The sequence below is a fragment of the Solenopsis invicta genome, chromosome 8 (genome assembly GCF_016802725.1).
Source record: "Solenopsis invicta isolate M01_SB chromosome 8, UNIL_Sinv_3.0, whole genome shotgun sequence".
In the NCBI taxonomy this organism is placed as follows: Eukaryota; Metazoa; Arthropoda; class Insecta; order Hymenoptera; family Formicidae; genus Solenopsis; species Solenopsis invicta.
The window spans coordinates 1,940,805-1,956,907 of record NC_052671.1 but is presented as its reverse complement, the minus strand read 5'-3'; the positions used below and the strand labels follow the sequence as shown (position 1 = coordinate 1,956,907).

The window sequence follows — 16,103 nt, the reverse complement described above, 5'->3', positions numbered from 1 at the left end:
TTTAATTTTAAAACTTATAGATTTATGTATATATATACGCTAGTAAAAGAAATCTGAATTCATGTTTGTTAATATCCAGACTCGATTAATTCGTAAACAGACAACGACGAATGAATTACGACTATTTTATATACCATAACTTTTTCGTTTTTACTTAATATGCTTCATTTATTTATTACAATAGGACTTTTTTTATAACTATGCATTACAAGGCTTTTGTTCAAGTTAATTATTTGAGAAAAAAATCTTACATCACTATGTATGTCTCTGAATTTTTTATGTAAATGTAAATAGAATTAATTTGTGTTGTTTAGAAATTTCACAGAATCGAAATGTCATCTCGTAAATATTCATGTGAAATTAAAAATATTTTATTTAAACTGACATTTATTTGTTTGCCTGTTTACATGGCCCCTATATCTCAACTTATTATCTTTTTGAAATTATTATCCTTTTAGTTTAAATTCAGAAACTATTTCCTGATTTTTATAAAATAGTTAAATAATTATATTTTTATATTACATTTACGTTTCTGCTAAAACGTATTTGTTTTAATTCATATCGTATTGTTATCGTTCCAATAATATATTTCAAACAGAGCAATGTCTAAAACCGGAATATTAAACATCTTAAAAACATTAGACATCTTAACTTAAAGATATCTTTAAGTTATGTCATGTTGAATAACGTTTTTAAGATGTTTTGTTATAATTTTGGACATTCATGCTGTCTGAGATATTTTTTGAAATAATCTTTTGTGCAATTTTTCGTTGATTATATTACAAAATCAGGAAATATGCATTTTGATAAAGATTGTCTTTTCATTAGGGAACAGATCTTTTATTGCGGATATGTAAAGATAAGTGTAAGTGAAAAATCGATGAGAATACGTGTACGTGCACATTAACCGGCCTCACATCCGTCCCTCCATAAGTATCATCGATGATAGCGCGACGGCTCACCTCTCCACGTTCCGATGACACGGCGGTCATTTTAAGCGGGGATTCACGTGTCGGGACCACCCACCTCACGGAATTGGCTGATTACACATTCCTTAACTTTGGCGTTTTCGGCATCCCGTTTTAACATTCGCCAGAAAAATTCGGATAGCGCCCGCGCCGGCTGATTCGTGAAGTTCGTTTCGGAGATTACCGCAAGTTTGTGGCTTGGCGACTTCTTTCTTCGGGTTTCTCCTTCCTTTTTTTCATACCGCAGGGTAGGTATGTTTCTGGATCTACTAATTGGTCGTAAAGGGAATGATGTTCGGGCTGGAAGTCGTTTCAAAATGTTCTTCGCGGGACGGCTTTGCAACTCGGTTCGTACTGATGAGTGACTTCTTTATCGAGATCTTCTATTCTAGAAATTAGCATTTAAAGTCCTATATATGACGGGTTTGTTTCCAAGAATATATTATAAATTTTTAATTACATATTAAAAAAGTGTATCTATATATGTATGCATGTATGTATTAATACATGTTGTTGTACTTAGTGAAATGTACATAATATTTTTATATCAATAGCAGAATGACATTCTTAAAAAACGTCATTCCAAGAAATAATTTTACTATTAATGATTAATTTTTACATTATATTTCTATAATTAATACAGCCTCGATTGTATTAATTAATTTTTTAACTTGAATTCTCACTGGTTGAGTAAGTATTTGAAGAAACGGTGACAAATTTTTTCAAGTTTAAAAATTTTTCTATTTGATATAATTACTTACGTTTAATTAAACTTACAGACTGTACTTCATAATTGTTTTGATCTTACCACTTTTAATTGCAAATTCTCAGAATCCTGTTTTCTTCGTTCTTGGGAAATGTTTTTACAGCAAGTAGATCCTCTCCATGCAAACGCTTCTCCGTTCATTCGGCACGCGGTCTTGAGGAGCTTGTACACATTTGCAAAATTTCACCCCGTGGTTTGCAACCGTTTCTTCGTCAACGGCGATGCCGATGTCGTTGGTGGTGGCGGTGGTGGTGGCAAATATATTATGTCTCTCGTAAAATTAAGTTTTTACGATCATTTTATGGTCGCGCGCGGCCCGTCGATGCTTAGTACCTATAGGTGTGCATTTCTCACAGCTGCGCTAGGGGCTCGTGCCGACTCGTCACGGATCTCTTTCATCATACGCGTTGGTAGAACATTGTAACTATTTTTATGGACCGCAGATTTGGCCACTGAGCACCTCGACAGGTATAGCTCGAGTAGAATCAGTTTAGATGCCTGTTATAAGCAGAGTAAATTTTGCATCAGAGCCAATAATGATGATACACCCTATCAATAAATATTGTTTGTTTATTTAAAATTTAGTATTTTATTTTAAATAGTCAAGAGTTTAATATCAAGAGTAGATAATTATGACGGTATGATAATTGAGATATTCAGTAGAGTTTGAAATTCATTATATCTTTACATGCATGCATCCAATTTCTAAATTATCGTTAAAGAAATATGATGTCATATAAAAATATGATATCTGTGTGTATAATAATTATTTGATTTTTTATGATGATGAAACAAAAATTAATTTTTAAATTATTAATGTGAATAAAGTGTCATTCTAATTTCTCTAGTAAACAAATATTTATGATAATAATATTTTAATGCAATTTGAAAAAAAAATAAACACTTACTTCTCTAGTTCTCGTTTTCATTCATATGAGGAATACACAATTTTGAAATATATCCAGATTCACAAGAGAACTTTAAAATGAACACGTACATTTAAAATAGATTCGCATTTCTGCCAAAAATTTTAAAAATCAATTGCAGCAACGGTTTCTGTCGAAAGACGAGCACAGACTGAAGCTTCACAAAGGGATGTACGGTTATTCTCAACCGATTACAACTTTCACTTTGTATAAAAACTGGTCGAGCAAACCTGAAAAGAATTTCACTAAATTTTGGGTCACGTCGTGTTCATAAAAACTATTTCCCAACCTCTCTGGTAGAAATGTATGCAGTTTTCCTAAACATCCATCCAGTTACTGTCTGGTATTTTCATTAGGAAATGGACAAGAATTTGTCGGCGTTTTATTCAGTGATTGAAGCAGTTTTCTTGATAAAAATGTGCATAAACATTTGTCTAGGTACGGTAGAATTAATAGATTTTTAGGCTTGCTTTTAATCGATTAAATATGGTAGTTTATTTATTGTCCTGTTGTTGTTTATCAAATGGATTTAGATTTTGCATGTTTTTTGTGCGCAGTAATTGCAAAGCGTGACACTTTTGCGATTGAAATCCTAAGTAATTTTACTTCTCAATTTCTATGCAGTATATAGTTACTGTCCAGTAACTGTTTAAAGAATATATGAAATTTCTACTACTTCTTATATTGGCTTCCAAATGTGTACAAATATTATTAAGACATGAAAATTTTATCCTTGATAACGTACAAAAATGTTATTTACAGATAACATAACGTAAACTGTAATTTTGTAAAACGTATTTACATACATATTTTGGCAAAATAATGTTCGATAATAATCATATTAAAATATGTTACTCCTTGCCAAAGGCATGACCAAACATTGAATCTATATGAGTTTATTACTCAGCAATACTATGTCGTAACGTATTAACGAAAAACATCGTATTTTGTACATTTTTGTTTCCTATTACTTTCTCTTGCTATATGTAAATCATGATGTCAATTTTATTAGGGTCTGCGATCTTGGGATTTTTTTTGACGTTCATCATGTAAACATTTATATATGCATATATGAATATATATGTACGTATACATGTATTATATATACATATAAGCTATAGGGTGTTGCGGATGTATATATGCATTAATATAAGTAAATGTATTCACTCGCTGCTCCCGCAAAGGTTGAGCAAAATATGGATACATTCGCATACGTGATAAGAATACATATCGTATTTGAATAATGTTCTTTCTAAAATTATTAATGTAGTAAATTTCACTTTTTTTTTAAGAATTTTTTTAATGACGATTAAATTATCTTTTTCTAAATGCATTTTCGGCTGTACATGTATTATATTTTATTTAATATATTTTCTTGTAATTTCAATATATTCGTTAACTTTACATTTAAGTTATGGAATTTACATTGTAATTTCTCCAACATTTAAAGCAATAAAAAAAATTCTTGCTAGGAATGATTCTTTTATTACAGAGTTTCAAATGTTTCGCGGAAATTTTAAAGGCACGAGAATTTATTATCTTATATCACGTAAAATGTTTGTTTTATTTCACATCTAGGAATAAAAAGAAAAGCTTCGCAGAGTTGCGACATTGATATGAGTACTTACATGCATTCACATGTTCATCTCGCGTATAATCTAGCAACGGTTACGGTATTTACGCGCATCGGTGAAAGCCGAGACTGAATTCTAAGGAGAGATCGTGTCTGTAACCGTATTATTTTAGTTGAATTATTTATGGAACATTGCCACAGAGAAAAACAACGGCTAGACGTGCACGGAATGCAGCGATGTCATGTTTTTTGTGAGCTTGAACAGCCGGATTTATCCAGCCATTCAGAAATGTCAGTATACCGTTTCTTTTTTTTTTGTTTCAAGAATACTGCACTCTTCTACTTATAAATCAAATAGTAAAATGGTCAAATTGATCGAAAGGCTGAGGACAACGTAGGTCATAAAGTCAGCAGACGAGCACCTGGAAAAATCTATGACTCGTTAACGATATCATGTGTGTTTTCTTTTCTATAATACGGCTGTTGTAGCTCAAAGCAGCCTCGAGTAATTCAAAAAAAGACCGTGACGCAATGAGAAAAAACAGGGAAAGGGAGATAGAGAGTGAAGAAAGATCAAGAGACGTGGTAGTTTCTCGCGTCAAATGAACACGCAGAGCGAGACCATCGTGTTTAACAATAGTAGAAAACTAGGAAAACCCTTAATCGAGATTGATACATGGTTCTGAAAACATCCCTTCAGCTATTTGGAACGTTTCTGTACTTCGTGGTATCGAGGATTATCAATCGGAAAATTTATTGACTACTGAGATTATCATTTAATCGGAATACACATAATTTATTCAAGATTAACCAGAAGTGTATAATTAGAATGCATAAATCACAGGACTCGGCATTTTCCGTGAGCAATCTTACACAATCAACAACCACATTATAGTTTTTTCTTTCATTAAAAATGATTCTTTTCTTGCAATTAAACTTGCATAATAACTTATTTATTTTTTATTTGAAATAATTTTATATAACAATGTGTGATAGAGAATTAAAGATTTTGTTATATTTTTATACATTTTTTAACATTAGAAAAATATATTTGTAGTTAATAATAATGAAACCTTGTAAGTATGGTACATAATTTTTTTTGTTAATATATTGCTTAGCGTGTTATCTCGAGTTTTTTAATTATATTATTTTTAAGCGCCTTCTTTGCGATTCATTAAATACTTTGTGTGGCGAACAAATTATAAAATTAAGGATCAGCGTCATGTTAATCTTAGAATGGCGATTCGTTATCTCAAGTATAACAAGAAATCTGGAACTCTATGGAGCAAATAAAAGTCACAAAATTACATTTAGTTTCTCAAGTATCTGTATATATGCGTGTATGGGAGGGAGCGCATATACAGTGTCCTAAATCGTGCAGAAACCGTGGATAGCGCTGTGTAATGTATTCAAAATGAACTGAGATAAGGCAGAGTCGACCGGGGTAAAATCGTGGACGGGGCTTTGGGGATGAGGCTAATGCCTTGGCATCTGGATATCTCTCGTGAGGCGTGGTTGCCGGATAGCTTTCTATCTATAGCTCCGCTTCCATGCGGCCCCAATCTCTTCGAGTACTTAACGCGAGGAAAATGCCTCGCGACACGCTACATCGCTTCACTTACTTTATTACGCCGGCTATGCGGAAGATTGATTATGTCCAATTAAGTATTAATACGCGTACGACAATATTGCTTTTATTATAATTGCTTTTTTATTTTGCATCAACTATTTTCGCATTAGTAATCCTACACCGTTGTATAGGAATTTGAATTTGTATAGAAACTGATGAAAAATACGGGCTAAATTAAATATTTTGAAAAAGTTTACTATAATTTATAGATTTATCCAATTGTTTCGTAATCATGATCACATCTTAAAGCTATATTTTCACAATAAATAATATTAACGATAAAATATATGAAATATGTCGTCGAGACTTTTGAATGCAAGATTCGAATATGTAGATTCGACGATGAGCGCGTGCACGTTTACTCAGGTAAAACGATGTAAAGTGGGACGGCATATGGAATACGTAAGAGCGACAATAGATCTGAGCGAAAGGGAGAGACAGAAACGAAAGAATGGAGAAAAATCCTGAGAGACTTTGCCTGATGAGGATGGTTCCCATGACGACGCAACCCCAGGAACACGAAATGGTCTAGCCCATTCTTGACTCAATACCGAGCCGCCATACACTCACGTAGCCTACGTGCTCAAGCTCACTACCACCTTCTCAGTCTTCAAGCCCTCTTAAGCTGTCTCTCCCCTTTCCTCCCCACTCTTCCTGTGTTGTCTCCTACGTCCTTCTCGCTCCTCCTCTATTCTTACTCAAATAGAAAACCCTGCTCTCACATTTTGTTCCAGCTGTAGATCTTCGCTGTGCATACGCGACAATAAAATACAAATCGGCACAAGTTAATAAAAAATTAGCAGAATCATGAGACTTGGAATTACTTTATTAAGAGATGTATTGCGATTCACTGTTTGAAGAATTAGTGGCAATGTGTTTTTGAAATTATAGTCATGCGTGCGCATTGGAAAAATAAAAAATAAAAATTAATTAGAGTTACATATGTTTCTGTACAAATTTTGCATGAATTAACTGCGATTTCTTACGAGTTATCTTACGTGAAATTTTTTATATGCAATTGATGCATTGATAAATCACATAATACATTATTAATAAAATCTGAGAAAATATAAATTTGCATCTTAGTAATCAAAAACTAAATATATTTGTGTAGATAAAAACAGTACGTGCCATTCATTTTGAAAACATCGCAGAATAAATTTAAAATTATTTAATAAGGTATATTAGAATTGGTTAATTAATATTATGTTGCAAACAACACATGAAAGTGGCTTGGCAAAGAAAGACTCCACTTGTCGCTTTCATCAGACATAGTACAGTTCCTCGTCCCGCTGGGCGCACGCCACTGCCATATTGGAAGCGCTCCGCGAATCGTCGACCATGATTGGTCGTGCGGCCATAGCATCTGCCTCCGAAACGAGAGGGCGTCCCGGTGCCGGCAGCATTGAAGCGCCGAAAGGCGTCTCGACGCCCCGTTGAAACTGGCACGCGTCGCGTCACACGGTTATGAGACGTGATATTCTATTCTTCCAACCCCCTGCGCTCTGCGACCACCGCGAGCTACTTCGCGCACCGGACGTATTTTCAACGTCTGTACTCTTAAAACATACGACTAAAATGAGATGACATATGTCTTAATTAGGGCGAGACCTTTTTACTTTGAAGGCTCTTTGAATACGTATAATAAAATAATATACACTTAAACAAAGAATAAAATTATGATTTATATATGTAGACTATTATTATTTATGTGTGTTATTATTCTATGTTATACTATTCTTTAAACCTGCGAATTGTTCCCGAAAAGCGACACCTTAAACACTATATTTCAATTTTACCGTCCGGTGGGAATTGAGATTTCTTTATTGTGTAGAAGGGTTGAATTTTTTTAATCATCTCAAAGGAATTAAATTTTCCGCCATGTTATGCTTAGGGTTGCCGCCTGTCAGCGTAGAGTAATGAGAGACAAGACGAGAAAGGAAAAGAGAAGATTAATAGAATTTCGCCGTACAAAAGATTCAGACATTTAAAATGATCTTGTGAAATATGCGTTCGTTTAAAAGAAGCTTTTTTTGCATTTACAGTTGTTTTTTAATTTTAAATGACATATTTAAAAATTTATTTTTATCTGTAAATTTTTATTTTTATTTTTATTTTAAATGTTATATTTTTAAATAAAAATAGAATTTATGTAGAAATATATGATCTGAAATAAAATAATTGTAAATGCAAATAAAAGTTTTTTTCAAGTGAAAATATATTTCACAATATTATTTTAAAAATTTGACTCTTTAGTATGTAGATTTGAAAGTACAAAAATATCGTAGATAATTGACATGTCGCTTAAACATTGGATGCTGTAAATGTGGTGAAGCCCTATTTCAACTTGAAACTGGAAATGAAGGATGAAAGATACGAGAGAGAAGAGGCACTAGAGATAATAAAAATTGTGAAGAGATGTCTCTTTTAGTGTATTACTGTGTTTGTCGCATAATCACGAAGTGGTGGAAAATATATGAACTTCTTAAATTACTTTCTTTGTGTGTCGAGAAACTCATTAAAGATGTTTGTTTATAATACTACAAACCGGAATCTTACAATAAGCAATGACACAGATGCGCTGGGAGTTCATTACGATGCTAGTTTGATCTCGAAAAAAATTTACACGGAAAAATTGGTTTTCCTAAAGTATTTAAAAATTTCGCTAGCTACAGATCTACAAATAACTTTGTGAGATTATCAAAATAATTATTAGGATGCTCAAGCTGATTATTAAAATGTCAAAACTTTTTGCACAGCATTGCTTGAACATTCTTCCTAGTTATTTCATCATGTTTAATAAAATTATTTTTCAGATTTGTATTTAGTTAAATTTTTAGATATTTTAGCAAAACCTTTCCATGTAACTGTCTTTCATGTATAATACAAAATATTAATTTTTTAAGATACAAGTGCATTATTACACATTTTATAGTAACTTAGACATACTGTTTATTTATTTTATTTACGATATTTATTATTTGATTTTTGTTAAAAAATCAAATAATGAATTTATACAATTTATTTTAAATGACGCTTTAAATTGCCAAGAAAACGTGCAAGCTTTCATTTGATTTCACGAACAAGTATACGCTTAAAAGGAGTTGGATAACGTTGAGTGACAAATGGACCAGTTCTCCCAAATGTTTCACGTGAGTGGATCGTGCGTGTGAGTGTGGGGCATCGTAGTAACGTCACCCCCTTGGTGACGAAAGGAATGGCAGGCAACCGAGAGCTTTCTCGTGTCTCTCTCTCCGATTGTTGTGCGCCCTCGACCAATCTCCTTCGGTTTACACAGGCCGAGTTTGCCAAACGCGTTTTTCGACCTTCCGTCGTCCCCTTATTGTTCAACCTTAAAAGTAATATCTTCGTCCACGTAGCACGTCCTACCCACATTTCGCCAACATTATTTCTCCCTTGACCGAAAAAACGAAACTTTGTACCCGTTTATAGCGTTTTGAGAAAAGCTAAACTGTTTTTATTGCATGGTAGATTTTTTTAATGTTTATTTATATTAAATATTTTTAAATATACAGTTTTGTCGAACATTTAATATTTAATATAAAGAATAATATTTTGGTAAAATATCCAAAATTTTATCATCATAATAATTATAGGGAACGCTTAAGCAATGCTGCGCAAAATGTTATGAAGAGGAGCGGTCGCGACTTCGTGTCAAGTAACGCGCAGCGAGTTTTAATTATACTTGAGTATCCTCTTGAGTTTCATGAAGATTTAAATTTCTTGACGCTCACAATACTTGTTCATTTAAATGTTTATAGTTAAAAGACATTGCAATTATAAATATTATTGCACATGAAATAAATGGAATTGAATAAATAATTATTCAAATAATGTAAGAACGTTTCTGTAATTAGAGTTGCTTCTTAGTCGAATATACCATTTATTTCACTATAAGGTACGAGTAATGAACGTTTTTAAGTGGTTCGGTAAAGCTAACAAAGTCTCCGAGCAAAAGCTGGAACGAAGTAAGGTTTCGTTATGGAACAGCGTCGCATTAATGGTTATACAAGGTAGAGAACTTTATACCTGCCGTGATAGAAGCTACTAAAAATCGTATAAAACTCTATGGTGACATGGCCCATTATGAAGGGCAGTTATCAACCAACAGGCCATTTAATTTCCGCTTCCGGCTTTTTTTACAGGCTGACGTTTTTCTTCTTGGACTTGTAAATAAAAGGCCTCAAAGTGTACGGCGCCGTGGAGAAGACGTTTCACCCGTTCGAGCTGAGCAGCAGGTTCGTCTTTTTCAAACTGTTAATTTTCCGTTATTACACATTATTTCTCATTCATTTATGGGAGAAGATAGGAAAAGATTGTCGAAATGCATTTATTCCTAAATCGCACCGCCTTACCTAAAAATTTTATCGCTATACTTGTACAGCTTCTGTGGATTTATTTGAGAAATAAGTATATATATAATCCATACAACACACTAATATTGTATCAACATCTCAACAATATTTAATCGCAAGATTGCGAACATTGCAACAACATTGTGAAATATTGATACAATATTAATGAGACATTGCAGCGATGTCTAATGTCTCTTGAATCAATGTAAAAATTTCTTTGAAATGTAAATATTAATATGGTTACGCCACATAATTCCAATGCCAAACCATATTTTCGTAGCATTTCAAAAACATTTTTTGCAAAAAATATCTCGGGAATTTTCTCCCGGAAATTCTCAAGTGACCACGCATCCAAGTCGAGACCGCAGTAGACGTTGATTAGCTTCTGCGACTGCTGCGAACTGGATCCCTCGTGATGATCTGTGGACACTTTATATTAATATGTGTGTATAACTGATAGATTAGGTGAATATATATATAAAACATAAAACATGTATAATTAAAGCATAATATTTATATAAACATATGTAAAATTATAGTTTTTTTACTGATTTTTACAAATGCGGAATAGCATTTGGAATAATTTTTCTATTATTTGTATAAATAAGAATACAATTAAAGCAAGTCAATATGACACAATAATTAAATTAAATATAAAAAGTTTTTTTAAACATTTTAAAAGCATTTAAAAAATATTGTCTAATCATTAAGATGTAGATTAAAGTTTTTTTGTCCATAGACCTATTTCGTGTATCAATAATAATTTGTTCAATGTTGCTTTAACGTTACAGCAACATTAACATTTAATGTAAAAAAATCAACATAGGTTCAATATTGAAAAAAACATTCAACATTCAACGTCGCAATGTTTCTACAACATCTCCGCAATATTGGATTACAATTTGCAACATTGCAACATTGCAATATTGCTACAACGTTGCTGCAATGTTCTGTGCTGTATGGATAATACTATGGCGTGATGTTTTATTACACTTGACTAAGAACTGTGATTTTGGAAACCTATGGTACAATTAAAGAGATGTTTGCTATATCGCACCATGTGCAGGTTTAGCAAAATTTTTTATTTAAAAAAATTATAATAATGCAAAAAAATTATTAAAAAATAATATACAAAGAAGAAAATGTTATGCCTTATTATGACATAAAAAGCTTCAAAATAATTCTTCATAATTTCTGAATTTGTGAGCTTTTATGTGAAAAATAATGCGATTTTTTGACAATCTTTGTGTTGGGGAAAGCAGTATTAACCTTGAACTGAGTAAAGAGGGGATTTCATAGATCCAGAGAGTATCATTTCTTGCGATATTTTTTTTTCTTCAAATGCTTTATGCATGTGGCGTAAAGTTTTTTTGATCAATTCGATGACCTTTGTCGAATATTAAGTTTCTTGTGTCAATTTCGGATTGAAATTTGTTTCAAAATTTGATAAAAGTCTTTAAAAACGAATTGCTCTATTATACAGCTAATGTTAAAATCATTAAATTGATTAGCAATTTAATTTTATGATATTAAATTCGGAGTTCTTCTTAAAAGCTGTGTTTTAAGTTCGACAAATATGCGGGGCGCAATTTGAGGAATCTTGTAAATGTTTATAAAATTACCTAAAGAACTATTGAGGACTAAAAACTGCTTTCGACCGGTGTTAAATTTCCGTTATTTAAATGTGTTAAAACTAACTATTTATGTGGACTTTTTATTATACATTTTTTACAAGAGTCTACAAATGCAAATGAAACACATAAATTACATAATTATAATTTGTATAATTGCAGGCTTTCCCGTGTGTTCCCCGGAACACTGCCCGGTATACAAGGTGAGTTATGTAACACTGATTCTAATTTGTATTTATTCTTTTATTTTTCATAATGTTAATTTACATTATAATTGATTAAAAAATACGATAACGCTTTATCCTAATAGCTAATTTTTAAATTATTTTTTATATCAATTTATTATTAATTAAAATGTGCAAAAATATAAAACTATTAAATTAAAGAAATTAATATTGCAATTGCAATAACATATATGTATGACATTTATAATATTTAGTATAATATATAACATGTAAAATATCTATTGTATAATGATGGAAGAAAACATGAAATTTGAATATATTGAGAGTACTGCTGATGACACTTGGCGATCAGTCGATACGATGGCAACAAGCGTACTCGTCGAAGAAATCGAATTTATAAAAATATACGTCAAGACAATGCACTTTTTTCTCTCATTAACATCTGCAGGTTTTTCGTATTTAGTGAATTATCAGTTTCGAAAGCCCAAATGAAAATCTGGCCGTAAACCTATCCATTTTCTAGGTACGTACTTGCAGTAAACAGAGGATTGTATACAACCGCGTCGCACTAAGCCCATAGCTACTAAACCGCGCGCATACTACCTATAAATGGGCGGGCTGCTATAAAGTCCATTCATGATCGCGTCGCCTGTACAACAAACGTCGGGTGGCTCGCGCCTCCCGCGCGATTTATTACACTCGTATTCAAGCGCGAGTTGTGTTTCCTACTTAGTACACGTGTACCGACACGATCGCGACTCGAAATCGTCCTATTGTCTGCTTTGCTGCTGACAGACCAATCAACCCCATTTTCGTCTGAGTATCACATTAGATCCCATTCATTATATATTCAGTACAATCAGATGTACTAGAAACTTTAATATTTATTGGATATATTTTTGAAAAAGACAAGAAACGTGTCATTCAAACGAGTCATTCTTTTTTGTTTGAATAAAAAGAGATAATTTTGAACTGTTTTTTTGCAAATTAGATTTAAATCTGAAACAGATTTAATTTTTTACGAACGCTTACGAAAATAGCTTCTCTTAAAACAATAACAAGATTTATTTTATTTAATAAATTATAAAGTCATTTATTTAATCATTTATTAAATATTATATAATTTGATTTATTTTATTTATTAGCAAATTCTTATTTATAATAATAAAAATATCTAAAATTTAAATCTATTCAATTAAAAATTTTGTCAATAAAATTTCTCCTTAATATGAAATCATCGTGGAATTCTTCGAAAAATTCAGGACTTTTGCATTTTTTGATTACTAATGCGTGTTCATTAAGATATAGCTTTCTCGTGAGTAACACAGTCTGATGGCACACGACACTGATGGACAGACAGATGGAAAGCGTGTGTGCTACCAGAGTTGTTGTCAGACCGTTTTACTTTACTGCCCATAAAAGTACCGAGATTTAGACTGCAATACTGCCATGACGTATTGCTCGCGCTGCGTGTACATGCACGTACACACTGTGAAAGATGGCTCCGGCTGTCACCAGGCGTGATCCACGAGAGCATTTTACCACGTATCGCTGGAAGAAAGGCGAGAAATTTGAATACTTAAGTTTCCTAATAAGTTTCGATAGCTCATTCATTAAATTATCGTAATTCAAAATTTATAATTATAACAATGAATAAATAAATTGAAAGAGAAAGTAGATATGTGCGCTTAGAATTAAGAACAGCAGAATCTTTCAATAAAGATAGCACCTGTGATATAAACATCACGCGCGCGCACAGAAAGATTATTTGTGAAAGAGTTTATTTGAAATTAGCAAATCGGTCTCTGATAAATGTAATTACATTTGTGTGAACACTAATAATAATCGTAAAATAAAACCATTAAATGTAATTATAACCGTGACCAAATTATAACAATAAAGATATCATCAAAACAAGATCAGTTATCATTTACAGCTGTTATTAGAAAGAAATATTATAGAAGTTCCTCGTAATTTTAAAGAGTCCGCTACTCTTTATTCTAAAAAAAGTATATTGTGAAATAGATCTTTGCGCGGTAATATGATTGCGGTGAACAGCAATGAGTTTGATTTTAATCAAACGCGAGTGACCGAAGTTTGTACTCAATGTTGTCTTTTTTGTAAAGAATAAAAATTTTGTAAAAATGATTATAAATATTCTATTTTTATTCAAAATTATCTGAATATATGTTTTAACTAAAAAGATTTTTTTTTAATTATTTATAAAAACAGATGAATTTGCAGAACAGAATTAAGACATCAAATCACATTGTACGAACAAGACAACGTTAAGTCTCTTGAGGAAAACATTTTTGAATTAAAATCTTTAAAAAATGCTTACTTTTGCAATAGTTAATTTTTTTTATTTTTTAAATTTCTATTTATTAAAAATAGAACTTATCTTTATATGTTCAAATATTTTTTTAAGAATTTAAAATTTCTATACTTTTTTCAAAGCTTTATACCTAAACTAAAGAACCAATTTTTAAATAATTTTTTATATATATTTATTTTATAAAAAGTTAAAATTATTTATTATAAAATGTTACCATTAACTCAAGTTAAAAAATTATTATTTTTTATGTCAATTTTTTACCTAATTTGTGTATGTGTAAGTGTGTATGTGTAAAATCTTCGATAATTATTTATTCTACATTTTATTTTTTTCCAAAATAAAGTGTAGACATTTTATTCGAGAAGAAAGAGGATGTTAAAAAAGTGTCAATTTTAGTCCATGGCACTTCTAAATAGATCTTGAAAAATTGTTGCTTGGGTTCTCAAATAACAAGAAAAAAACAATCGTTTGACCGAAAAGCGATGGGAACATTGCAAGAATGGCTTAAATATAGTAAAGAATGACATTAATCACATGTACGATTAATAATCGGAAAACTATGATTTTAGCTAAAATTGTGTGTAAAAACATACTGCTTGTAAAGATCGCAGATTACGTTAGCACTATCCAGGATGCGCAACGTGGAAGTATAGTCTGCCGAGCGTTCTTTCGCAGAGATCAGGACTCCAGTTTGTTACTTCTGTGGTATTTTGTGAAACCCTCTCTGCTGTGTGTATGCGTGTGTGTGCAAATATTTAATATAAAAATAAACAAATTTACACCTCGTTTGCACTTTCGAAATCTGATGATAATGATTCATTAAAGTAATCATTGTAATTATTTTGTATATTTACTTGTTAATAAAACAAAAGATGGAATTGATGTTATTATTGTTCATATTTGTAGATGTAAGGTGGGTCAACGTGTTGTTGTCCTTAACACTTTTGTGGTTTTTTGCTAAAGCTCGATTTCAAAAGAACATCTCAATGCCTGCTCAATTAATCAATGATTACTTTAATAAAAAATCATTATTGTTAGATTCTGAAAGTGCAAACAAGGTGTAAATTTGCTTATTTTTATATTATACATTCGCATACAAGCGGCAGAGAAGGCTATGAGTCACAAAGCACCACAAGAGTGACGAATTGTGAAGTCTCGATCTTTGTCAAGAGGTGCTAGGCGGACTATATCTTTATGTACAGCCTAGATAGTGCTAAAGTAGTCTGCAATCTTTACATCCAGCATGTACCTACAATTTTAGCTAAAAAAAGTTTTCAAATTATTAACTGTACATGTGGTTAATGACATTTTTTACTATATTTAAGCCATTCTTGCAATGTTCTCACCACTTCTCGGACAAAATTAATACTTTTTTAACTTTTTTTTTTTGAAAATGTGTTCACAAATTTTTAAAGATTTTTTTAATCACTTTGAATAAATAAAAAAGAAAAACGTCCCGTTTGACCACGTTATAATTGACCATAACTACTTTCAATTTTTTCTTGGAATGTCCAATCAGAAAATTTTATATTAAATTAACGACATAGGCTATTGGGTGTTAGCCATGAAATATTCATCAAACAAAAAATACTCGTGATCGCTTTATCAGATAAAAAATATTTTATTGGCATAATCAATTATATATACTTTGACATTAACAAAAAGGGAAAGAATTTAAATCTATCGATTCAGTAGTGTAAGATTTGATTACGG

General features: G+C 31.6%; 1 protein-coding gene across 1 annotated transcript in view; it reads left to right on the top strand.

The window, feature by feature from the left end:
* The window catches only part of LOC113003707, a 78,869-nt gene extending 66,792 nt beyond the window's left edge, over positions 1 to 12,077 (top strand). The window contains exons 4-5 of the mRNA XM_039452941.1: positions 10,030 to 10,122; positions 12,033 to 12,077. Of these exons, the coding sequence (XP_039308875.1) occupies positions 10,030 to 10,122; positions 12,033 to 12,077 (138 nt within the window). The remainder of the gene's footprint in view (positions 1 to 10,029; positions 10,123 to 12,032) is intronic.
* Positions 12,078 to 16,103: the final 4,026 nt, after the last annotated feature.